Raw genomic sequence first — 26652 nt, 5'->3', positions numbered from 1 at the left:
GCACACAGAAAAGAGTCTGCAGGCATGTTGTGTGTGTAGGCTAGGGAGAAAACTCCCAGCATACATCTGATGTAAAGTCCTTATGCTAAACACATGAACTTTGCATCACGCAGATAAGTCCTAAGGATTAATGAAATTCTTCTCTGGTTCTGGTGGGTTTTCCGGGCTGCGTGGCCGTGGTCTGGTGGATCTTGTTCCTAACGTTTCGCCTGCATCTGTGGCTGGCATTTTCAGAGGTGTACCACAGAGAAAAGTCTCTTACAGATTTCCAGTTAGATTTGGTTATAGTCCTGCTGAGGAAGGGTGGGAATGCAGAGAAACTCCTCTTTTGGGGGGTATTTCTTCCTAGCCATAAAAGTATATTTCAGCTTAACTAGAACTAAACCAAGGTTAAGGATTTGGTTGATTGGAGTTACTATTTCCCAAGCCCACTTTTTGATATACTTCTTCTAAAATTAGTAGCATAGGAGTTTTGCTTTCACACTGGACTGGGAACAGCTGCTGAATTGTCCTCTTAGGCAAATTATACCACAACACAACAGTGACAGCCAACTTGGCATAGCAGCTAACAGCAGTGGACTCTGATCTGGAGAAGCAGGTTTGATTCGCCACTCCTCCACATGAGCAGTGGACTCTTACCTTGTGGAATAGATTTGTTTCCTCGTCCCTTCGCATGAAGCCTGCTGGGTAACCTTGGACCAGTCACAGTTCTCTCAGAACTCTCTCAGCCTCACCTACCTCACAAGTGCCCGTTTCTGCACGGCCTCACGAGCGGAGGTGCACTGGCGTAGTGGACGCTGGTGCAACCCCCAGGGCCATTTGCACGGTGCCCTGCGAATGGCCCTGGTGCTTCAGCGGCCCACAGGGCCACGTTCACATGGGCACACTGGCGCAAATCCCTCTTGCCTTGTCCCCCAGCTGCTGTCACGCTGGATAGGGCAGGGGTCATGACCCCATGGCCATGGCAGCACCTCCAGGGCTGGAGACCAGGAGGTGTGTCCACTGGCCTCTCCAGAACGACGGCAGCTAGGGGACAAGGTAAGAGGAATCTGTGCCAGCGTGGGGAAAATGCCGGCTTCCACCCTGTGCTGTTTGCTCAGCACCGAATGGAAGCTGGCATTTTCCAAAACGAAAAACACCATTGTGTGTGTGTGTGTGGGGGGGGGGGGATGATGTGCAATCTTCCTCTCTACAATGGCATTTTTACCGACCCCACGCCAGTTTAAATGCCCCGTGCAGAAACGGCCAAGCTGTCTGTTGTGGGAAGAGGCAGAGAAGAAGTTTGAAGGCAGTAAGGTTGAGAAATTGCAAGGTATATGAATTTATCTCCTCCTCCTAGGCTGCAGTGGCGTAGGAGGTTAAGAGCTCGTGTATCTAATCTGGAGGAACCGGGTTTGATTCCCAGCTCTGCCGCCTGAGCTGTGGAGGCTTATCTGGAGAATTCAGATTAGCCTGTACACTCCCACACAAGCCAGCTGGGTGACCTTGGGCTAGTCACAGCTCTTCAGAGCTCTCTCAGCCCCACCTACCTCACAGGATGTTTGTTGTGAGGGGGGAAGGGCAAGGAGATGGTAAGCCTCTTTGAGTCTCCTGCAGGAGAGAAAGGGGGATATAAATCCAAACGCCTCCTCCTCCTCCTCCTCCTCCTCCTCCTCCTCCTCCTCCTCCTCCTCCTCTTCTTCTTCTTCTTCCTGGTCTTCTTCTTTAGCATGTGCTCAAATGTCCCAGGCTTTCACAAGAAGTGGAGAAGGGCTTCCCATATAAATTCCGTGGGACAATCTGCCCTTTTCTCCTGCTGATTCGAGGACTAATTTAACCTGTCTGCAGGGGAACTCTGGTGTGTTTTTGCAGTTTCTGTCGTTGGAGGCTTACCTGGCACAGGCTAGCAAAAGGACTTTTTATACTATCTGCACAGGGCTGTTTATCTTTCCGATGCGCTAGGATTTTCCACTATTACTCAAGCCAGATTGCTCCACCTGCCTTGCAACAGGACCGGTCTGTGTGCAAAGGAAAAGGAAAGGAATAAGGGTGAAACCGGTCAGGGGTGGGGGTGGGGAGACCTATGCTGTTTATCCCATGAGTGAGGGAGACCGCAAGGCTCAGAGGCCTCATGGCGGTGTCAAGAATGCTACCCACGAGGTCTTGACAGCTTTCTGGAAATTTCAAGGTCAATGCCACCACCGTGTCTGCTACCAGGAAGATAACTTTTTGCATGTGCGTTCTACTTATTGAAAGTGAAGATGGTAAATATATATAGAAGACTTTTTAAAAATGTCAAAATAAACAAGGTTGGCATCGTCCAGTCTTTTGAACTTTGGGCACAAAATGAAAGGGGGGGGATTCTTTTTTCTTTATGAAAAGAAGAAGAAGAGTTGGATTTATATCCCCCCCTTCTCTCCTGTAAGGAGACTCAAAGAAGCTTGCAAACTCCTTTCCCTTCCCCCTCAACAACAAACACCTTGTGAGGTAGGTGGGGCTGAGAGAGCTCTGTAGAGATATGACTAGCCCAAGGTCACCCAGTTGGCATGTGTTGGAGTGTACAGGCTAATCTGAGTTCCCCAGATAAGCCTCCACAGCTCAGGTGGCAGAGCGGAGAATCAAACATAGTTCCTCCAGATTAGAGTACACCTGCTCTTAACCACTATGCCATTGCTGCTCCTAAGAGGGCATTACGGAAGGCTGTGGCTCAGTGATAAAACACCTGCTTTGCAGTGTGGACCCCAACATTTAATCCCTGGCATCACCAGCTAAATGCCTTTCAATGCCTGGGACTTGGGAATCAGAGTAGACAATGGCAGGCTAGAAGCTTGGGTCTGAGTCATCGAGAAGGCAGCTTCCTATGTTGTGGCAGGACTGGGTCAAGGTGTTTTGTTACCCCAAGTGAGATATAATTCCAATTGTTTCTTCATAAATAGTATAATATTGCTTCGTGGAAAATAACCTATGGTTTCCCGGGATATAACGTAGTTTTTGTTTACTTTAACATTAGCTGTGTAATACTTCCTAATTCATGGCAAGGGATTGAACGGGTGTTATAAACACCTTCCATATAAACAAAAATGAGTTTCGCAACACTTCAAAGAACTCGCCAGTTTCGCTGCTGGCCCCAATTAGCTCTGCTATCCATCTGTGCTGGGGGAAGAGTTGGTTTATATACTCTGTTTATCTCTACCACAAGGAGTCTTAAAACCGTTTACAATTGCCTTCCCTCCCCAACAAAACAGACACCTTGTGAGGTATGTGGGGCTGAGAGAATTCTGAGAAAAGGCCGCCCTTCATGGAGAGAAATGGGCAATCAAGCCGAGTTCTCCAGATTAAAGTCCGCTGCTCTTAGCCACTATGCCACGCTCATTAGAAGAATTTAGATACAGATGATCAAGACACAATGAGGCATCTCCAAGGCTCTCCAACTTTATGGGTATATACTTCCTAGAGGGCAATTTAGAGTCCATGGTGTTTAGGAAATAGGAGACCACCCCCATGGACACACAACTTCACTGAGTATTGACTTTTCAAAGCCTAAATTGGCCCCTGGTCTGTTGTAAGGATCACAGAGATGAGAGACTTTAAAGAACTTTGCGTGTGAAATTGGAAACCTTGCTGCTGCTACTGCTGCTGCTATTTAGCAAAAGAGGTATTAGTAATAACTACTGAATAATATTTATTCAGCAACACTGTAATAATAGTAATGGCAAAGCCAAGCCTAAGAGCTGGCAAACCTCCTGGGAGCAAAAACTTGGTCCAGTTTCAAGCAACCTGCTTCTAATTCAAAGAAAGAAAGGATTTTGCAAAGCGGTAAAAGGTATTGTAAAAACTGAAGGGCTGAGTTGTGTATAAAACTCAGCAAGTGGTACGGGCAGAGAATCCTAGCTGCTGGGTGTGGAAAGTGTAAATGGTTTCCACCCATTTCTGGTTGATGATGTTCCAAGATGTACAGGTCCCTGTTGAGTTTGTGGACTCTACCTGCTCCCTGGCATGTTTTAGAGGCTCCCTGTCATTTGTGCCATTGGAACTGGGGTGTCTCCCAGATGTAGTCATAAAAAGGAAATATGCCATCTCAAATATCTCCCATATGGCTTTCCCTGCATATTTTCTCTCTGATCTGCTAAGGGAAATCTACTTCTGCATTCCAGATCTTTGAGAACTGTATTCCTGTCACAGAGATTGTGGGAGGCAGAGAAGGCAGAGAAGATGGCATTTTCACCTGAAGTGGAATGCTCCGTACATTAGATCTTGGCAGAGGTGTAGCACCCATGGAGACAAGTGGGGTCACATGTCCTGGGTGTAAGCCATGGTGGGGGCGGAAAATCAAGGCGAGATGGGCCAGGCACAGCAAGAACATGGCTGGTGGGTGGGCGGAGCTGTGTGTGAGGAGGGAAGGCAGTGCGCTGGGCCTCTGGCTGTCTCCTGCATCTCCCTCATGGACAGCCCAGAGGAAGTCGATTCCTGCCACCCAGCTGAGCCCCTCTGGCGACCACCCACTCACTTCCACAAGCAGTAGGGCACGGAGGCAGTGCAGGGTGAGAAGCTGGGCAGCAAGAGTTGGCCTCCTCCAGCCTGTCCACGAGGGAGATGAGGGAAACAGCTGGAGGCTCGGTGCTTCCTTCCCTCCCTGCGCATGGTTCTGCTGGCCAGCCGGCCGGCCTCTGCCATGCTCCTGCTGCTCCAAAGCCTTGCTGCTCCTAAGGCAGTCACTGCCACACCAACCGCCTCCTGCTGCTGGCCCCCGCTGGAGGAAGGCAGGAGGTGGGTGGCAGAGGGGCACTGCTCTTTCTGCCACCGGGCGAGATGATGAAGTCGACAATGACTGGCCCGCTGAGGTAAGTGGAGCACAGGGGAGGGCAGAATCGGTTTTTGGTTGTGGTGGAGGAGGGCAGCCTTTGGTCATGGTGGGGGAGAGTGGCTGCCCATGGGGAGGCCCCCCCCCCCGGAAAACTCATATTTTTCCTCGGGCTCCATTTTCCCTAGCTACGCCTTTAGGTCTTGGTTTCTTTCTCCTCCTTTGCTCACTATAATTTGGAGCTGAAGGGATCCATGCACTACTTAGGTGAGGCAGTATTTGAAGACAGTTTGCTAGCTCCATTTAGTGCAAAATGCATCAGCAAAAACATTTGCTGATATAAATAAGAGAGGGACACAGCATGTTAACATCTACACTGGCTACTCCTGGGCACAGTTCAAAATTTTGCCACTTACTGGTACCTATAAAATCCTAAACAGTCTACCACCAGGATATTTAACCTGCTCATTTGCCAATGAGGCTGCCTTGTGTGTTCTCCATCAGCTATAGCAGGGGAGGTCCAATTCTGGTCCTCCAGATGTTCATGGACTACGATTCCCACCAGCCCCTGCCAGTATAATGCATCCAGAGGGCAAAGTTAGATACCCCTGAGCCCCAAAGTTAGATACCCTTCCTGTTGTGGCATTTTACTTAACATTTTACTCCACAATACTCATGCCCCCCTTTTCACTTTGTCTAGCCTCAAGGCTGTTGTGTTTCAGGTGCAAGATAAAATGATAAAATATTTATTTGCAAGTTCCCCCCCCCCCCACACACACACACACTCCGCATACAGTTACTGCCTTCCTTCTTGCATGGATTTTGGTGTATGACTCTTTAGGGTGGTTTATTCTCAGTTTGGCTTAGATGCATAATTAATATATTTAAACAGCTGGGCTTCTGATTCAGGGCATTTGCTCAGATGTAGCTGTTAACATCTGTTTGATCTGTCAAGACTCTGGGTTTTAATCTGTGATTATTTGTTCTTGTTTTATGCATTCTGCTGCTAACTCTTCATGGAAGTTGCTGCAAAGGCACATTGAACAGGAGGGGTGTATAAATACTTTAAATAAACGAGAGCCTTCACGTGTTCATATCTGGCGTGTGCATGCACACTAGGACATCTGGATTGTCATTCGATTTGATCAGGTATCCTTCATTCAGTGATGGCTGGTGGTCCTGGCTCTTTATAGGAGTCCAAAGGCTGCAGTCAACCCAAGATTCTGCCAAAACTCACTGCCAAACAATGGCAAATGAAGTCAGGAAGAAAACATTTGCAGTAGCTGTGACTGCTCTATGGAGCTGCATCGCATAGGTGAAAAGGAAAACAAGTTCTGTTTTTCACAGGAGTTGTCATAATACTTGGCATTTGGACACAGTTTTTAAATGCTCCCAAAGCTGGGCATACATTATCTGTTTGTAATCCTTGGTGCTTTCTCCACTCACCGTTTGTGCGCACTACTCTTGCCAAGTAGCGCGGGGTCCAGCGGCACTCCCCACTAGAGGGGCGGCGACAACGCAGCCGCCCCAACTCTGCCGCTCTCGCACCCCTTCAGCGCACGTCATTTTTGGCGCTGCTGAAAATGGCGCCTTTTGATGACCCCGCACAGAGCGCGGGGCAGTGGGGAAGCCGGGGAACACAATCCCCGCACTGAAAAGGTCCACACTGGATGAAACCAACATCATTTTTAAAAGTGGGGAAACGGCCCTTTTCTGCTTTAAACTGTGGTAAATGTGAAGAGCTGGTTTCATGGTTGGCTTGTTAACCTCCAAGTCAGGCCTGGAGACCTCCCAGAAATACAACGGATCTCCAGACAGTAGGGATCAGTTCCCTGAGGGGAAATGGGGGCTTTGGAGGATGGATTCAATGGCATTATACCCTCCACAGGCCTTAGCCTTTCCATGATCTGCCCCCATATCTCCAGCGATTTTCCAATCTGGAGATGGCAACCCAACTTCAGGGCTAAGCTACATAAGGTGAGATACATGGTGTGAGTCAAGTTGGAGGTCTCCTGTCTGGACTTACTGTCACGCATACCTGTGGTGGAATTACCTTCGAAAGTGCTCCATCATTCAGTGTAGCTCTGAACACTGCACAGAGGGAGAGGTTCAGCCTTCCCTCCGGAACAGTTTCTGCCAAAGATAACAGGAGTAGAAGGTCCTGTTGGTCCCTTCCTTGGGCGTAGCACCAACAGGGCAGGGGGAGCAATGCCCCAGGCGTGCACCAGTGCAGGGGCATGGCCAGGGCATGGCTGGGGCATTCCGGGGGTGTTCCGGGGTGTGGCCATGACAGGAGCGTAGGGTACACACATGCCCCAGGTTCAGTTTCCCCTCACTCTGCCCCTGGCTACATGTATCCTTAGTCACATGATTCCAGACAGATGGTCCCCAACAGCAAGATAAGCTCTCCTTTGGCAAAAATGGTGTGTGTCTGTGTATGTGTAGGGGGAAGACTAAAACTCCTCCTTCCTCCTTTGCAGTGCTTAGAGCGGTACCTAGTGATGGACCACTCTGCAAGGGGAATCCTCTGAAGGCACATGTGTCTGCAAACTGGGTCAGGAAACCCGTAATCCGAGTTGTGTTCCATGTCTCCTGTAACTAGGCCCTCAGCCTTCGCTGCACACTGACTTCATGTCCTGAAACTACCCCAGGAGCTTCTCTTGGCACGCTGCACGATCCCTTTCTGTGATTTTTGCAGAGTAGCCACAATCTGCCATATGGCACGGTTTGGGGAAAGGCTGAACTTGCCTTTCCCCTGCCCACTGGGACCATAAGCAGAAAAGGGATCTGGTGAAACTAGCGCAAAACTCCCACTGCACAGCTGATCTAAGTGTTCTCATCTGTGTACAGTGGGGCCCTCAGACCCTTGTTGACCAAGATCAAATGAGTTTCTGTGAACTAGCCGGCAATGTACGTACAACTAAATTCAACGAGAGGACATACAGAAGACGGAGCATGGAAGAAGTAGTTCGCCAAAGGGGGAAATGGGATCTTGCGTAGAACTGAAATGATGCCTGTTTGCCCATAGATTGCTTTAGGGATGAATGAATGTTCCCTCTTCTGTTGCTTTTTACATTTATGTACATTTTTACCAGCAGTCCCAGGTATCACTCTTGGTTCCTTGATTTTATTTGTATGGCATACGCATCATGTTTTTACGTGCAGCCTATATGGTATTAATATTGCAATGCATTTCACCGATGTTTGCAATTTACACATCGCGTATAACACTGTTTCACTGATGCATAAAGAATCTGGGGAAATTATGCGCGCAGCCGAAGAAGACGGCACACAAATGGGGGGAAAGACTCAGTTCGCACAAGGGAGAATTGAAATGGGGACTCTTGATCCAAAACAGCAAATATCAAAAATACAAAACGGTCCTTGAATCTGGTTATCTGCGTAGGACGTGATATGTTTCAAAGACAATTAGCAAGTATTTGTGGCAGCCCTCATCCGATTGCAAATTTCTGCAAATCTCTCCTTGTTACTCACCGCCTTCTCTCCGTGTGTGCACGCGCTTTTTCTCCCCCTCCCCACATATTCCTGGAACACATCAGCCTCCCCTCTGGCTACCCCCAACACTGGCTGCCATTCTCTTTTACTACCAAGCTATTTCCCCCCTGGCTATCTAATGAGCCCTCCAGGGATACACAGGTATAAAACCCGTTAGAGCTCCCTCCAAGAAACAGCATCAATAAAGGAGGACGACGAGGGGGAGGCCAAGCCGTGCTCTTTCAAGCTGAGTTTTTTTTATTTCACAGCGAATTATAAAAACACTTGAAAGCCCACAGTTCAGGAAAGAGATGGTGAGAAACAGCCCCTAATATAGAGATAAGGAAGTTTTTATGTGCTAGTTTGGGCTTGGCTAAGGAGTGAGTGGAGACAAGCTAAGAGTGACAGAGGGGCCTGGAAAGAGGGGAGGAGAAGGTGTTATTATTACAGGCCTCTCTCCCCTTTTTGTTCTCTCCCCAAAAATTGTCCCAATGGGGGCTTATAACTCCACAGATCCCAGTTCAGTGGCCATAGCAGTGGCAAAACATCTCAGACAAACTCAGCAACCCAAAAAAATGGCTAGAGGACCAAAGTACAGGAAAAGCAGTAGTCAAGGTCTGGAGAGTCTCAAATTAAGATGGGTAGGATACATTATTAATGTCAGCTTAATCCTACATCAGGCTCAAAGGCCCCTTCCGCACAGGAAAAGTACCAGTGGGTTGCAGTCGGGAGAAAGCAACCCGTGTTACCGTCGCGCCTTCACATGGAGGCACAGCTTTAAAAAAAACTCGGTTGCGTAGCTATGTGGACAGGCAGGCATGGACCCTCACGAAGCCATGCTGATGTGCCTGTGACCCTGTGTGGCTGCACAGCAAAGAAGCGGGGACTGCACAAAACCAGGAAGCATGGCTGAGTAAAGTGCTTCCCGGGGCAGCCATTCACTTGAGAGCAGCTGCACTCTGCATTAAAACAAGAGAATCGTGGATAGCATGATTGTTGAATAACCCATTTTGGGGGGCTATTCTTGGCAGTTTTAACTAGATCCAGGGTAAGGACATCAATGTCAGAGTGGAATCACTTCAGTCAGTCAGCACCAGACTTTGTGCTCCTATTACATTCAGAAACTCAATTTTTTTATTCTGCATCTATATAAAACATCTCCCACCTTTTCAGTCTCACTCATGCATCCAAGGAAGACAGCTGTTATACGTGAAAGTTCATGCCACTAAGGTAACCAGGATTTCACAACACTTATTGCCTTTTATTGTTTCTGTAATGAAGTTTTGTTCCAATTGCTAGCTTCAACCCACACAGGTAACTGACAAGCAACCTTGGTCATTTCTGCATGGTCAAACTATCCTGGGTTGAGCAAGAAAAATATCTCTGTGCAACCAAAAATTCCGCATGGTTCCCGGTCCTAAAGCAGGTTTGCTCTGCAATATTTTCCTCATCCCAGGGTATTAAAAAACTGCCAATTTGGTGTTCTTTTAAAAAAAATCCCAGAGTGAGCCTGTTAGAGCCTGGTACAATGCAAACACCTATCAGAAACAGGACCAGTTTATTTTTTCCTGCCCACGCACCTGATCTCCCTACTTGATGTTTATTCAAGCTGCCACTCAAAAACAGCAGCCAATCAGAATGTGGGACACCGGGCATGCTCAGAATATGCTTCCAAAGAAAAAATAAACCAGTCTTTCTTCTGCAGTGTTTACATGGCAGCGGGATCAGCACACAGTATTTTAAAAGAATCGCCAATTTAGCGATTTGTGAAAACCCCGGGATGAGGAAAATCTTGCAGGGCTGACCCAATTTAGGACTGGAAGACGTGCGAAAATCATACTCAAACTGGGATATTTCACCTTTCCATCCCAGGATATTTGGACCATGTGGAAAACGCCACAGAAGTCCCAGCTAAACAAACTGGAGTATTTCCTCCCGGTCTTCACTGGATTCCTTCAAAAAAACAGGCAGTCATGCAAATGGGCATCCTGGGATAAAATAGGCTCAAGTTTTTTAAAAAACCCAGTGGTTCACAGGTATCATTTTGCTGTTTGGAAATGACCCTTGTATATTAGCTGTTGCTGGGGAAGGATAACAGAGAATCATTCCCAAGTTAACAACCCCGAGTATTAAAAATCCATTGGCTATGGGACTTCCAATACTAAAATGCCATCCACTAATTTTTTTAATCCCGCCCTCCTCCCCTGCATTAGCCAAAATAAATTTCTTCAGGGTTCCAACAACCCTGTTGAATCCACACTGGGGGCGGTGGGAGACTGAAGGGAAAAATGTGTCCAAATGCGACACCAGCTTTCTAAAGTTACCCAATGGCTCTGAGCACGGAAGTCTGTGAGGTCAGTTTTAAGTTCAATTATCTGAGCACCAAATTATATATACTCTGGCAATTTACCTTTACTCTTGGGGGGTTCATCCAGTGCTGGATGTCTTGTACTGTCTCATTGGCACGCAACAGGACGGGCTCGTGATGGTCCGGGCATGAGGTGATACACTCAGCTCCTTCATAGCAAATGAGAGCGAGAGAGAGCGAGAGAGAGCGAGAGAGAGCGAGAGAGAGAGAGAGAGAGAGAGAGAGAGAGAGATTACACATCTGCTAATTCATTTCAGACATCTTCCTGCCAAACAGAAACAGGACTACAGTTCGCTAGAGATGCTTCCTGTTATCTTCCAGCCCAAGTTACCCTGAGAATTTTGGAGTTCTGAATTTCTCTTATTTCTCATGCACTGGGAACCCTCCAATGTTTGATTCCTATCACTCTGGATATTTTACGAAACACGATACACATGCAAATTATTGCAATGTTAATTCCTTAAGTTCACTGTTGACTCCCCAACAACATCCACAGCATCAACCAAGTGCCAACTGACTTAAAAAAAACCCACCTTTTCCCTGGATACGATCATACATGTTATGATTCTTTCTGTGCACTTAAAAAAAATTGATATGCATGTGCACTTGAATATTTTAGCAAAATACCACACAAAAAGAACACTGTCACAAGCATAAGGACATAGATACAAAACACTACATAAAAAGAATGTTGATTCAAACATAGACAATCACATCAATGCACACACGAACAATGGTAATGCCATCCAGAGCCCTCCGGGGGTGGGCGGTATAGAAGTCGAATGAATGAATGAATGAATGAATGAATGAATGAATGAATGAATGAATGAATGAATGAATGAATGAATGAATGAATGAATGAATGAATGAATATAATAAATAAATAAATAATTGATGGAGAAGAAGATGCAAATGAACAAAAGAATTAGTAGTGTATTGTGTATGCTCCAATTTCTGAATTAATTTTAGAAATCCTCCAAGTTATACAGTAATTCAAGAGAAGTGGAACATATGTCAAAGAATAATAAAGGAATGGGAGAAGGGAAATCTGTTCACCTCTTGCTCATCCATACTGGAAAGGATACCTCCTGCACATGCAGAATAATGCACTTTCAATCCAATTGGCTGAATTCCCACTGGGAATTCCCATCAAACCAAGTTTGAAAATAAACTGCACCTTTTCATCGAGGTTTCAACCTCCCCACCGCAGCATGTTTCCAGTGAAGACATCTAGGCCTATCTCAGATTCAAGAAGTGTAACAATCCCCACTACCACACGATCAGCTTGGCGGGTCTCTCCTGATTGGCTGTCGTGCCGTGTTGGGGCGGGACCCTTTTTTTTCTCCTGCAAAAACATACTCACGCTATGACATCAGAACGTCATCACATCAGCACCGTCTCCCCCTGCCCAAGTTTCTGGTTGGTTGTGGTTCTCTCGTGCTCTCGTGAGAACACACCTCATGCACTGGTTGGTTGTAAGACATTTGCATCATGCTCCATGGCAGGAAATTTGAACCAGGATTAGACCCCTGATCCTCCCCTCCAAACTGGATCAAAGACGTGTTTTTTTTGAAAAAGTAGTACTTTCAAGCAGGTTCGGCAAAGACGTGGGATAAGAGGGAGAATGAGCGCCAGAACCGGGATGAATCCTTGTTCGTCGATCAGAGAGTGGGGAGTTCTTCCTGAATTCTTGATATTTCGCATGAGTATCACTCAATTAATTGACCGTGAGAAATCAGCCAATTGTTTGCAAGTGGATTTTGCTATTCTGCACAGTAAAACGCAACTGCAAAGTGCATTGGAAGTGGATTGAAAGTGCATTGTTCTGCATTTGCAGAAGGGGCCCATAAGAAGCAAAATGTAATATATGTTCAAGACTGGGTGAGAAGAGTGTGCACTTTTCAACTGTATCCCCCTCCCCTGCCCCTTTACACTTTAAGGCTGGCAAGAGCCAAAAGACATTGGCACATGCCAAAACGTCTCAATTTTGTTCTTCACAAAAACGAAAATTCATCCATCCATTTTTTCCATTTGTCCATTGATGCTTCCTCTCCCCTGCTAACTGTTTTGTATTTTCCATCTTGCAGAAGTAAATGAGCAACAGCTGTCTATAGTAGACTGTCCGTAAAATTATGCCATTGCCAGCCCATGGGATCAGTTGCCATGTGTGTTTGTACTCTCTATACATGTACACACAGAGAGAAAGAGTCTCTGAAAAGAAAAGCCTCCCTCCACCCCGTCTTTAACAAAACAGAAAAACCAATTTGTCTATTCAACTACACTGCACAAGAATAATGGCAAAACTCTATGTTCTGGTGCCCATAACAAGCCACTGGTGTTACTGCAAACACCAGGCAAGGGCTAGTTCTAAGTCAGAAGTATCTGCTCTCTTCCCATGCCCACCTCCCCTTCCTTGTTTCCAACACTGTTTGGAGTACAGAGCTCCTTAATGACATGGTCCTCACAGCTGTGCCATTGCAAGAGCGCATTTCCCAGGGGGGTGAAAGGCTGTGCTGTAACACCCCCGGGGCTTCGAGTTGTGTCTTCGAAGCGCTCCAATATATTACTGCCAAAGGTTTCTCTTAATAGCGAAAGGGTAGGGATTCTACAGAGAGTGGCCCTAAGAATGAATAAATGAGGGTTTCGCTTGCAAGCATCCATGCAGTGTTATAAATAGCTTCTTGTCTTGCTGAAGAAGGCCAGAAGTGGGGCCCCTGAAACCTGTTCTAATTTCCCCATCCTGAAGTTGCTCTGAAAAACCTGCAAAGCAGCAGGTTGAGGTTCCACAGCTGGATAAAAAAGGCACACACAGGCAGAATCATGCCCTTTCAATCCACTTTCAATGCACTTTGCAGCTGTGCGGAATAGCAAAATCCACTTGCAAACCATTGTGGAAGTGAATTGAAAGTGCATGATTCTGCGTGTGTGGAAGAGGCCACTGACCCAGCTAAGGACGTTTCTGAATTCTTCTCTGCTAGGAATTCTCCCTGGAATATGCTGTTCCAATCTGAGATGCCCGTGCTGATTTTTGTTTTTTTGGCGGGGGGATGACTCATTTGGATATGTGTTATTAGGTGCATATATTACAATATGTTCAGAGAATGCATAAAACACATATGCAGAAGTGCACATCCACAGAAACAAGCTTCACAGAAATACATTGAGGATTGTCAGAAAAAAAGTATTTTATTTGTTTTATTTATTTCTGTAAATTTATTTCCTGCCCATCCCCCGAGCCCCTGGGCAAGGTACAGTGCAGAAAGGAACACTTATGCAGTCAAGCTAAGGCACAAATACAAAGCACATTACAAGTTGTCCAAATTTAGACTTAAAAGAACTTCTCTTAAAACCCTGCAGGGCCAAGAACTCACAGGTTTTGCCAGAACAGATAAGGTATAACTTCAGTGGTGGGATCCAAACTTTTTAGTAACAGGTTCCCATGGTGGTGGGATTCAAACTGTGGTGTAGCATCAATGGGGCTGGGCGGGGCAAGACGGGGGTGTGGCTGGGCATTCTGGAGGCAGGGCATTCCTGGGCGGGGCTGTGGCAAGGACGCAGCCGCTGTGCCGGTCCTTGGGCGGGAAACGAATGCACGCAGGTGCAGGCTGCCACACACGCCGATGCACCTCCTGCTAGACTGCTTCAAGTTCTGCGCGCTACTGCTGAGAGGAGGGGTGTAACTAAGGCAAAAATCACGCGGCAAAATCACCAATTAGTAACACCTCTCAGCACACACAAATAATTAATAACCTACTCTCAGGAACCTGTGAGAACCTGCTGGATCCCACCTCTGTATAACTTGTCTTACATGATTGTCATGAGGGTAAAATGAGACAGACCTGTTATTCCTGAATCAGTCATGATAGCTAATTGCAGTGTCCATTCACAGGGAAAAAGCAGTTGCTGGTTGCTGGGGGAAAACAGACCAGTAGAACAACTGGTTTCACACCCTGCTTGTGGGCATTGAGTGCCTCCCCCCAATTCAAAACTGGATGTTAGGGAAGTTGGACTTTTGGTATGATTTTGCACGGGTTTTTTTCCTGTCTTTATAGGTAGGAATTTGTCTGGAGTGCAGAGGGAAGCAAAATGACAACAGCTAATGACAACATTATCTTGTCTGGGGTTACTGCTGATTATTTTTCCCCACTAGAGAAAGAGCCAGCATCCTTTCTCTGAAAAACAAGGCCTGAAAGAAAATTACCCCGTGCAACAACCCTTGCTAGGTATCTAAAGGTCACCTCGTCTCCAGGGGGAAAAACACATCGTCAGGCAAAAGGATGCTGCTGCCGTCTCGTTGCTCGCCAGCGGTGCAATTTGCACTTCAGCAGAGGAGCGGACCTGAATTGTTTTGATATACGATCCATAATTGGCATCATTACAGAGTGGTGAGCTCATCCAGGTCGTATTCCTCACCCCCCTTGGGACAGGAGCCATGAAACTCCTGGTTCCTCACCATAGTTAGCCTATAATGAGGGAGCAGAATGAGAGGGGAATACGGGAGTTCAAAAGGACAGTGAAGGAGAGAAGAGTGTGGAAGGCAGAAGCCCCCTCCTCTTCTGCTGGAGATTTGCCCACAATGCATCTCTGCTGACTTGGTAACCTACAGCTTGTGACAAGAGTACCACAACTGTCATCTGTCCGAGGTCTGCCAAAATCTTATGGAAAATTCATGCATGTGGATTTGGAGGATAACTACTTTCCTTTTTTGATTAATCAAGAAAGGATAGTACTCCTGTTTCCATGACTTGTTTACATGTGCACGAATGTTCACTTTACAAAAGAAACCAGGGATCTGTGTGGGGCATTGTACCATATGCATGTTGAACATAACATGACAATTACTCAGTGAATGCATAATTTAAAAAATCAAGTGGTACATGGATTGCAAGGGCAATCACAGAAACAAACACACAAACAGGGCTACTCTAGAGGTGGAAAATATGCAGAAAAAGACAGCTGAAATGATCAAAAGGTTGGAGCATCTCCACTATAAGGAAAGGATTAAGAGTTGGAGAGGTTGTTCCACTTTAGAAAAGTTTATAAAATAATGAAGCCATAGAAGCTTGTAAAAACAGGCACTGTGAGGAGAGAGAAGTCCCCAACTCGTAACACAAAAACACGCTGGCACCAAATGAAGCTGCCAGATGGGAGCTCCAGGATAGACAAGATGTTTTAAACAATGTAGAAGGAACTGGTGGAGTTCACTGTAGCTGAGATGTAGTGATAGCCTCTAGCTCAGATGGCTTTAAAAGGGTGCTAGTCATATTAAAGCCCTAAATTGTCTGGGACCATCAGACTTGTGGGACTGCCTCTCTCAGCATGCCCCCCAAAGAGAATTATACACTGTCAACAACAATTTATAGGTCCAGAAAGTGTCCAGCAGACCTCAACTAGAGCTAGAGCCTGTTCGGCTCTGGCTCCAGTCTGGCAGAACGCTCTTCCTAATGACACCAGAGCCCTGCAGGATTTATCTGAATTGTGCAGGCCCTGTAAAACAGAGTTGTTCCACCAGCAACGAGAGCTGGTCCATCTTGGCTGGCCTCTCTTCCCCTCCCTGTTTTTTTCCCCTTTGCTTGTTTGTGTGGTATGGAGGTTGGGAGGAATGTTTTAAGTGGTTAATTGTTCCAGCCTCAGTTAAATTTTTTTAAGTGTCATAATGAATTGTGCAAAGTTTTATTGAAATGATGTTAGATGCCTGCTGGGTCACAGAGAACAGAATAAAAATTCACAAAATGAATGGAGGAAGAAAGGAAGGAATGAAAGGTCCATCAATAAATGTTAGCCATATTATTATTTATCAATGTATGCATATGTGTGTATATGTATATGTGTGTGTGTATACATACACACACACACACATACACACATATACATACATAGATAAATAATAATAATATGGCTAACATAAACATATACATATATACCGGGTTTTCCCGAAAATAAGACAGTGCCTTATATTAATTTTTGCTCCCAAAGGTGTGTTATGTCTTATTTTCAGGGGATGTCTTATTTTTCTGTGTTCTGTTCGTCGGGCATGCTTCCAAACAAAAACTTTGCTACGTCTTACTTTCGGGGAATGCCTTATATTTCGCACATCAGCAAAACCTCTACTACGCCTTATTTTCAAGGGATGTCTTATATTTGGGGAAACAGGGTACATATATATACAAATATACAAATATACATACATACATACATACATACATACATACATACATACATACATACATACATACATATGTGTGTGTGTATATATGTATGTATGTATGTATATACACACACACATACACATACACATACACACACACACACACACACACACACACACTTGTGCATTTATAGCTTTATTTTCGCATTGTATTTATGTACTAGAATCTTAAACCACTATTTCTGATGTAGCTATTATTCACAAATGTTAAGTACATTGTTTATAGTTGATGTGGCAGATCATATTCTGTTATTACTGGAACCACTTTAAGTCAGACTGTCTGCCAATTAATATGTATTTCTAAATGATAAAATAAAAATTATTCATTAAAAAATAAATTAATGTTAGCATGATGGCCAAATGGAGCCCCCAAATTCAGAGGCAATGTACATCAAAATACTATTTTCTGAGGGGGAGAGGTTAACAAAAGTGGGAGGAGTTGTCATCCATGAACTGTTTGTAGACTTTCCAGGAAATTTGGATGGCCACTGTGGGAAACAGGATGCTAAGCTAGGCTTTAGGATTGCTCTGGAAGGGCCTTCTTTGTGGAGTGGGTTTCACTGCTGGTCGTGGTCTGACTAGTCAACATTTTTAGGATGACGATGAATCCTCCACCCCTGGTCAGCACCTCTGTGGTTGCTTTCCTTCCCAGCATATAGCTTGAATCATGGTCTTTATCTCAAGCTCTACAAAAAGCTTTCTGCGGCTCATCCAATCATCCTTTTTATTAAAATTGAAAATGTTATTTATACTTTGTTACCTTGCTTTATTGTTTCTTTTAGCCTGTGCACTCATGGTTCAAACAATAGACTTGAATATTCTGCTGGGCATTTATGTTTGCCTTTTGGTCTGAATTGAATCACAAAGATCAGGCGTAGTAGACAGTCTTGTGCTTAAAATGGCTTAATCATGTAGCTTTTGGTCATGTCAAACTCTGTGATTTGTTGCAGGGAGGCAAGAAGGGAGAGTTTCCTAAGCAGCAGTCAGTGCACCAGAAAATCAGAAGCCACAAGCCAGTTATACACAGCCTGTGGCAACCATGTGAATGTCCACACTAGGCTGGACAGTGGGCAAACTCTGGACAGTGGGCAAACTCCTTCCACCATTCTTCAGACCCCTTCTGGGGTTCTCCGGTACAGTGGGAGTATTTGCAGATTGAGGGAGTGACTTTGCGATTTAATTTCTGGTTTGTACCCAAAGCGATGTCACTTCTGTGTACTGTCAAAGGCTTTCATGACAGGAATCACTGGGGTGCTGTGTGGTTTCCGGGCTGTATGACCGTGTTCTAGCAGCATTCTCTCCTGACATTTTGTCTGCATCTGTGGCTGGCATCTTCAGAGGATTTGATAGTTGGAAAGGAAAGCAAGTGGAGTAAAGGTCAGTAGGTATGGGCATCTGAATAGGAGCCGCCTGGCAAGTGAGTAACAATGGAGATAGCAAGGTCAGATGCCTCACCCATTGTTACTCACTTGCCAGGCCACTCCTATTCAGATGCCCATACCCACTGACCTTTACTCACAGGTATATATACTCCACTTGCTTTCCTTTCCAACTATCAGATCCTCTGAAAATGCCAGCCACAGACGCAGGTGAAACACCAGGAGAGAATGCTGCTAGAACACGGCCATACAGCCCGGAAACCACACAGTACCACAATGTCATGTCTGGCTACAAACCAGATGCTGCCCCCTGCCACCCCCAAAATGCTCCTGTTCATCACCTGTTCTTGGCTGGCAACCCTTGTTCACATTTCAAGTAGGAGTGATCACAAATCGGGCTTGAATTGTGCAGCCCGCCAAGAAGAGTTTATGAATAGGAAGCCAAATGGTACGCTGTAGCATCTTCTTTCCCCAACCCCCTTCGGATCAGGGAGACACACATTTAATTGTATAACCCAGGATTTCAAATAATAGGATGCTACTGAACTACATGATTTGAGTTCAGTAGCACCCTACAGACCAACCAGATTATCGGGATATTAGCTTTGGGGTGCCAAAGCTTGCTTCATTACATTAAGATTTTAGGATGTTTCAGCATTGCAATACTTTTTGTACTGAGTGGTCATGGACCTCAAGCTGTGTTCCAAAGTCTAAAGATGCAGCCGTCTCACTGAAACAGTCTCACTTCATCTGGTCAGTGTCTGGATGATAGAACAACTGGAAACCCCCAATGTACTCCGCCTTGAGCGCCAAAGGAAAAGGGTGGTGGTGGTTAAAAATGTCCTCAGTTATTAAAACATACATTCCTTTTAAAACTGGCCATTTTCCACTTTCCATCCAGTTTTAATGTTGGCAGCCGATGCATTCCAAAGTAAAAGGTCTTCTTAGAGTCACTTGTGAAAACACCCTTAGATTTGCAACAGGGGGAAAAAAGATACAGTACCTCTTTGAGGCCTGAAATAGATGTTGGGAATTTTTTTTTTTCAAGAGTAGCTTTGCATGGCATCCAGAAACAGTCAAAAGTTGGAGCAAAGTTGTCTTGCAAATCTATCCCATTTGCCGCTTGCCCTTCTTTTATGGGGATCGGGGTGGCCCTCAAAGCAACACTGCGAGATCAGCTGGGTGGAAAGTGGTGGGCCTGTAGGCCACCCAGAGATCGCGGCCAACTGAGGTGCGAGCAGCCCCAGAGCGACGGCAGCCTGCGGAGGCACCTCCACAAGTTTGTTTCCCACCTTCTCTCCCTGTGGAGCTCCACAGGGACAAGGAGACATGCCCGCGCTGCCCTCCAACCAGAGGTGGGATCCAGCAGGTTCTCACAGGTTCCCGAGAGTAGGTTACTAATTATTTGCGTGTGCCGAGAGGGGGTTACTAATTGGTGATTTTGCCACGTGATTTTTGCCTTCGTTACGCCCCTCCTCTCAGCAGTAGCGCACAGAACTTGAAGCAGTCTAGCAGGAGGTGCACTGGCGTGCATGGCAGCCTGCACCTGTGTCCATTCGTTTCCCGCCCAAGGACTGGCGCAGCGGCTGGGTCCTTGCCACAGCCCTGCCCAGGAATGCCCAGCAACGCCCCCTTTGTGCCCCACCCAGCCCCATTGGCGCTACGCCACAGTGTGAATCCCACCACTATTGGAAACCTGTTACTAAAATTTTTGGATCCCACCACTGCCTCCAACCCCCAATTTTGACAGCACCGTACAAATATGGGATAACAAATCTGTGACATACATAAAAGAGAGTTTTTCTGTTCCTAGCAATTGGGGGCAAACATTGCTTGCAAGGCCATTTTAGTTCAAATTACTCAGGCAAGGTGATCATAGGCAGGCAGAACCCCGATTATCTTGCCTATTTCAATCAATCTTCTTCGGTGCCTGGACCTACAAGAGTTTTTTTTTCCAAATTCATAATAAACAACTCACAACATTTTATACTAAATTTCTTTTTTAAAAAAGCTTACCCCAAGAGTTTACTGGGTTTTTTTTTTAAGGAGACCAAAAAAAAAGGCTTTTTTTCTCTTTTTTTTTTATTTATAGAGCTGGCTTGCTGGAACACCCTATGAACAAGTGCGCTTAAAATGGCATCCAAGAAGTCGAGAAGCTTAAGCCGTTTTAAGCACACTTGTGCATAGGGTGTTCCAGCAAGCCAGCTGTACAAATTAAAACACATGTTCTTTGCGAGGAAGTGTTTCCCAATTGATTTGCCAGCCTCAACATGATTCTGTTTTAGGGTTTCACTCTCTCCCGCCCCCACAAATGTGGGATTCCTTTTGATTGCCTCCAGGGTGGCCAGGTTTTCCACCCCCCACTTTCTCTCCATGTTGCCCTATAGCGAATTATGGGAGAAAAAATTCTGGAGACAACAAGTGGATGTAGCATTGCCAGCAGTGCAATGATGTCACTTCCCCTACAAAGTGATGTCATTGTGTTAGGTGATACTCTAGTATTCCGGACATCACCCCCTATGTGATTATGCCACGCCAGGTGCAGCAGTGGCATAGGAGGTTAACAGCTTGTGTATCTAATCTGGAGGAACCGGGTTTGATTCTCCGCTCTGCCGCCTGAGCTGTGGAGGCTTATCTGGGGAATTCAGATTAGCCTGTACACTCCCACACATGCCAGCTGGGTGACCTTGGGCTAGTCACAGCTTCTCGGAGCTCTCTCAGCCCCACCTACCTCACAGGATGTTTGTTGTGAGGTGGGGAGGGCAAGGAGATTGTCAGCCCCTTTGAGTCTCCTACAGGAGAGAAAGGGGGGATATAAATCCAAACTCTCTTCTTTTCTTTTGGGTCACACCAGAAATGACACCAGCAACATTACAACTTCACTGGCAATGACACATTTTTTCCTGTAAATCCAATTACAAATGATTGCTAAAGCTTATTTTAAAAAGTACTGGGAGTGCTATCCAGCACGTGTGAAAGAAGCTGAAGACTTCAGCTTGTTTGAGGTAGGTGGGTCCAGAGGGGCATCAGTACACAAGAGGCGCTGCTCCGGATGCAGCGGGGGGCCTTCCCAGAACCAGCTGTCCAGCCTCTCCTGGGAACAGACTGCTGTACAAGCTGGAAGTCTGGCCTGATCCAGCAGGGCTCGTCTTCTGGGTCTTTCACTCTAGCTGTCATGTAGCTCTTTAACCTTGCCCAGAGCCACTGACAAGTACCGCAAGAAAGCTCGGCAGTTGCTGAAGTGCAGGAGAGCACCATGCATTACCCAGAGGTCTGGCATCGGAAAGCCTGACCTGCCTTTTAAAAAGGGATTAATTATCCCTTTTGTTTTCAATGGAGAGCCAACCGGGGAAGGTGGGTTCAAGGGCTCCTTGCCCTTTTTCCCCCGCTTCGCTCGGCATAATAAATCAAGATTTAGCTCATCAGTTGTCGTACCTATGCCGTACTCGTCTGGACACTGCAGCTTGAGCCTGCTGTTCAGCTGGCTGGGAGGGGAGCAATGGCCTTCCATCCCCTTGCAGAGGTGGAAGGAGCCACTCCAGGTGCCATCCTTCCGGCAATGGATCACGTTGTTCCCACGACCCTGGAAAACGGAGAGAATGAAAAAAAAATGTGATGTGACTTGAAATCAAAGGCAAGTCATAAAAATCCCCCATACCCTGTTTCCCCTAATATAAGACATCCCCAAAAAATAAGACATAGTAGAGGTTTTGCTGAAGTGCGAAATATAAGGCATCCCCCGAAAGTAAGACATAGCAAAGTTTTTGTTTGGAAGCATGCCCGACGAACAGAACACAGAAAAATAAGACATCCCCTGAAAATAAGACATAGCGCATCTTTGGGAGCAAAAATTAATATAAGACACTGTCTTATATTCGGGGAAACACGGTAGGTCTCCCATAGCTCAGAGCTGTTATAGCTCAGAGCTCCTATAGCTCAGTGGCCAATTCCATATCCAGCTATTTCTGCAGAAGGGTTTGCTGTGTTACTTACACTGCATCCAAAACAACAAGGAATCTTGAAAAACTAACAAGCTGGTTGTGGCTCAAACGTTTACCACATCCATGCAAAACCGATGCTATGCCACACATATCAGATGCCAATTTGCGCCACTGTAAATGATGAAGTGACTGTCCCAGGCCACTTGGATCTTGTCAGACCTTGGAAGCTAAACAGGCTCAGCCTTTATTAGTACTTGGATGGGAGACCAGCAAGAAAGACCTTCAGAGTCTCATGCAAGAGGCAAACCATAATATCTCTTGCTTTGAAAAACCCTCACTCGGACTCGCCACTAAGTTGGCTGCAACTTTTTTAACGACCTCACAAGAACTATATATACTCCACTTTCTGCTTTCAGTTCCTACTATCAGATCCTCTGAAGATGCCAGCCACAGATGCAGGCGAAACGTCAGGAGAGAATGCTGCTAGAACACGGCCATACAGCCCGGAAACCACACAGCACCACGGTTAGAGTTTCGCCTACAGTCCCACAATGCACACCTTCTCTATTAACTCTGCCTAAAGTATAGGGTTCATTATGTCTGCACAGGCTTCGTGAACTGATAACCGATGCCAAGCAAGAAACTTGACGGGGTATATCAGCTGCCGACAGAAAATCTATCCCTGCTATTTCTCACAGCCTGCCCTGAGATTTTTCATTGGCTGGGTGTATTGCAGTTGTGGGATTGAATTTCATGAAACAGAAAACGGTTGGCGTAGAGATCGTCATCCCAGTTTGTGCTTTCCTACGGCCTTCTGCATTTTGAAAAATCTTGTGATGCAGTGAATGCCACATGTCTGATCACTGATGGAAGGTAATAAAGGTTGCTTTTGTGCAAAACAAAACAAAAAGGACTGGTGTGTGCGGGGGAGATGAGGGACTTGGGGTTATCCTGAATGCCATACTGAGGACCTAGGAAGAAAGGCAGGTTAAAAATATAGTAAGTAAATAAGACAGATATCCCCCATCGCCATGCTTCCCGTTGTAATAGCAACTTAAAACAAAGTGCTGTCAAGTCACAACTGACTCGTGGCAACGCCAGGACCATGGGATTTTCAAGCAAGAGATGAGCAGAGCTGATTGGCCATTGCCTTTCTCAGTAGTCTTCCTCAGTGGTCTCCCGTCCAAGTGTCCACCGCAGCTGACCTTGCTTAGCTTTCAAGTTCTTGTTGAAATTGGGCTAGGCTGGGCTATCAGCAGTTCTTATTAGCCCTTCAAAAAATTATGGGTGACGTCTAGTTTGGCCCACAGATGCTGATACCACCTTGTGAAAGGGGTCTCTGTGTCAGCTCTTATGATTGTACTCTTAGAGTACCGTGGAGTTTAGAAGAAGAGTACATATTATCCAGTACATTTTTATCTCATCCTACCTGCAAAGGGCTCAGGCCAATCCACAGAGTGCCCCCTTCCCCATTTTATCCTGATAACATACTTGTGAAGTAGAAGAAGAAAAAGAAGAGGAGTTTGGATTTATATTCCCCCCTTTCTCTTCTGTAGGAGAATCAAAGGGGCTGACAATCTCCTTTCCCTTCCTCCCTCACAACAAACACCCTGTGAGGTGGGTGGGGCTGAGAGTGCTCAGAAGAACTGTGACTAGCCCAAGGTCACCCAGCTGGCATGAATTCCCCTGATAAGCCTCCACAGCTCATCCGGCAGAGCGGGGAATCAAACCTGGTTCCTCCACATTAGAGTGCACCTGCTCTTAACCACTACGCCACAGCTGCTAGGTTAGTTTAAGAGGGCGTGAATATCCCAAGGGCACAAGTCATTTTGCCAGGGAATTCTCTCCCATCTAAAATTGGCATCTTAAGAGCTAAGGGCATACATACACAATACCTTTGAAATTCTAATATGAATCAATGTATTTAGGGAGCAGTGTCAGCTAAATTATTTCTCCCTAATAGTCAGTTCGTTTCTCCTTACTTGAATTGCCCATCCCTTGAAGCCGTGGCCTTTTTTAAGGGCACACGCCCTTTGCAAAGCCCTGGAAGCTCACCGAACTGAAACACACCAAAACATACCTATTTCTGCCAAAAAAACGAGGTCTATTAAGGCCCCTAATGGTTTAAACCTCTTCACAAGCCAAGGAAAAACTGGACTCCAATGAGAGTGAAGGGCTGATTTGGGTGCCAAGGAACATATCATATAAAGTTAACTACTGCATGATATAAATGCCATGGGGAGGGGGAACTCTCACAGCCAAGCTGATGTTTGCCCTCTATAAAAGCAAACTAAAAAAAAAAGGAAAAGCCACCCAAAATCATGTCTCAGCTGAGAACCAGCCTTCTTTTACCATTGAGACATTTCGTGTTGAATAACTTCAGTTCGTGCAATGCTGATCCAAACTTTCAGTCAATGATTTTTCAGCAGCAGCACACTCATTTGGCCACGAAGCTTACTGGGTGACCTTGGTCCAGTCATTCTCCTTCTAAGGCTGCAATCCAAATGGTGGGTGAAGCTGAAGCCCCACTGGAAACAATAGGAGGGTTGTGCAAGCCCCTGGACCACCATGCCATACAAAGTGGCACAGATGCTGACCCAGAGGGATATACCCTAGCGGTGGGGTGCTAAGGAGCAGGAACCAGGAAGTGTTTCTCAATGGAACTGGTACTGCAATACAGGAGGCTACAACGGCATAAGGAGGGCATTCCCACGGGCAGGACTGTTGTCAGGGCTGCCCTGCGAACATCCCTCCCAGAGGACTTTTGGCTCATGAACACACCCCTCCAGTGGCGCAGACATACGCCACCAAAAAGGGTATTTATTTATTTATTTATTTATTTATTTATTTATTTATTTCTTTCTTTCTTAAATTTATATACCGCCCGATCCCCGAAGGGCCCCGAAGGGTAGCATACATTTTGTGCGCCTTTGGACTTTCCCATGCAAGAAAGGAGTTTCTCTTCCCACAGCGCCTGCATTACTAAATGCCTCTTTGGAGGGAGTGCAGTAGCAACGTTCCTGGCTACCCCTCTACTGGCTTCTCCCCTTGGATTGGGTAGTAAGTCATAAGGATGAGGGAAAGGAGAGTCACGAACCATGGAATTAATTATAAAAAAAACCCAAAATTTCATTTTGCATGTATTGTCAAAGGCTTTCAAGGCCGGATTCAACTGGTTGTTGTAGGTTTTCCAGGCTGCGTGGCCGTGGTCTGGTAGATCTTGTTCCTAACGTTTCGCCTGCATCTGTGGCTGGCATCTTCAGAGGTGTATCACAGAGAGAAGTCTGTTACACCGACAGACTTCTCTGTAACAGACTTCTCTCTGTGATACACCTCTGAAGATGCCAGTCACAGATGCAGGCGAAATGTTAGCCCAGTTCATTTTGCATACTTGCATAACCAAATGCATTTGCAGAACAAGCTTGGTGGTGGTTTGGAATGGAGGGCTGGGTCACAAAGAACCTTGTGGGACAATAGACAAGGGGGGATATAGATATGCAAGGCTGAGATAGTTATGAGACACTAGCAGCCACTCCTCTCTCTTTATACAGAGCCACCAAAACCAGACTCCTTATTACTGCAAAGTATTTAGAACCGATCTATTTTCAGCTGTTTTCTCTGCCACTGTGAATTGCCAAAATGTCATCTTCCTAAAACAGTGGTGGCGAACCTATGGCACGGGTGCCAGAGGTGGCACTCAGAGCCCTCTTTGTGGGCACGTGAGCTGTCGCCCCAGTTTGGGCACTCGGCAGTGGCATAGCGCCAAGGGGGCGAGGGGTGCACGACGTACTGGGCACACACCACTGTAGGGGTGTGGCAAGGGTGTTCTGGGGGCGGGGTGGAGATGTTTGGGGACATTTCGGGGGCATTCCAGGGCAGGGCGGGGGCATAGAAGGGGCATAGGGTGCATGCGTGCCCCCGGTGCAGTTTCCCTTGCTCCGCCCCCAGCACTCAGTCTCTAAAAGGTTCGCCAACACTGTCCTAAAATAAGAGTCTGAAATTCTTACAATGAGTGTTAATCACTGAAATGTATGTTGTCACAGTTGGGGTCCCACAAAGTTATAGACCCTTCCATAAACATAATGATGTCAAAGGGTTCACCCATTTCAGTGTTTTCTAAAATTTTTGTTTTAGTTCGCTCATTTCCAGTTATCATTACCACAGAGGTGGCGTGCACATGGGCATGGCCTTTCCCGAAACCATACACTGTTTTCGATTCGGTTGGGAGGGACTCACTGATTGGGTGCCATCTTCCTCGCACTGGATCCTGCACTCACTGTTGAACTGGAAGCGGTTGGTGCATTGGTACAACCCGTGGAACTTGGAAGGTGGAGGATCACAGGTCACTGGGATACAGGCTCCTTCCAGCCAATTTCCATCTTGCCCACACTGGATCTTGAAGGCCCTCCTTCCGTGGGTGAAAAAAGGGGGTAAGAGAGAGAAAGAGGATATTTATTTAACCATTGGCCCAAGACCAGCTA

The 26652-nt window shown here is 46.2% G+C and overlaps 1 protein-coding gene across 1 annotated transcript in view; it reads right to left on the bottom strand.

Annotated features, from left to right (window-relative positions):
* The window catches only part of PAPPA (pappalysin 1), a 299243-nt gene that overhangs the window by 45862 nt on the left and 226729 nt on the right, over positions 1-26652 (bottom strand). The window contains exons 17-19 of the mRNA XM_048512627.1: positions 26408-26579; positions 21666-21813; positions 10686-10792 (exon numbers count right to left, since the gene is read on the bottom strand). Coding sequence (XP_048368584.1) covers positions 10686-10792; positions 21666-21813; positions 26408-26579 — 427 coding nt within the window. The remainder of the gene's footprint in view (positions 1-10685; positions 10793-21665; positions 21814-26407; positions 26580-26652) is intronic.

This window comes from Sphaerodactylus townsendi, linkage group LG12, assembly GCF_021028975.2.
Source record: "Sphaerodactylus townsendi isolate TG3544 linkage group LG12, MPM_Stown_v2.3, whole genome shotgun sequence".
NCBI lineage: Eukaryota > Metazoa > Chordata > Lepidosauria > Squamata > Sphaerodactylidae > Sphaerodactylus > Sphaerodactylus townsendi.
This window is presented reverse-complemented; position numbering and strand designations above follow the sequence as displayed.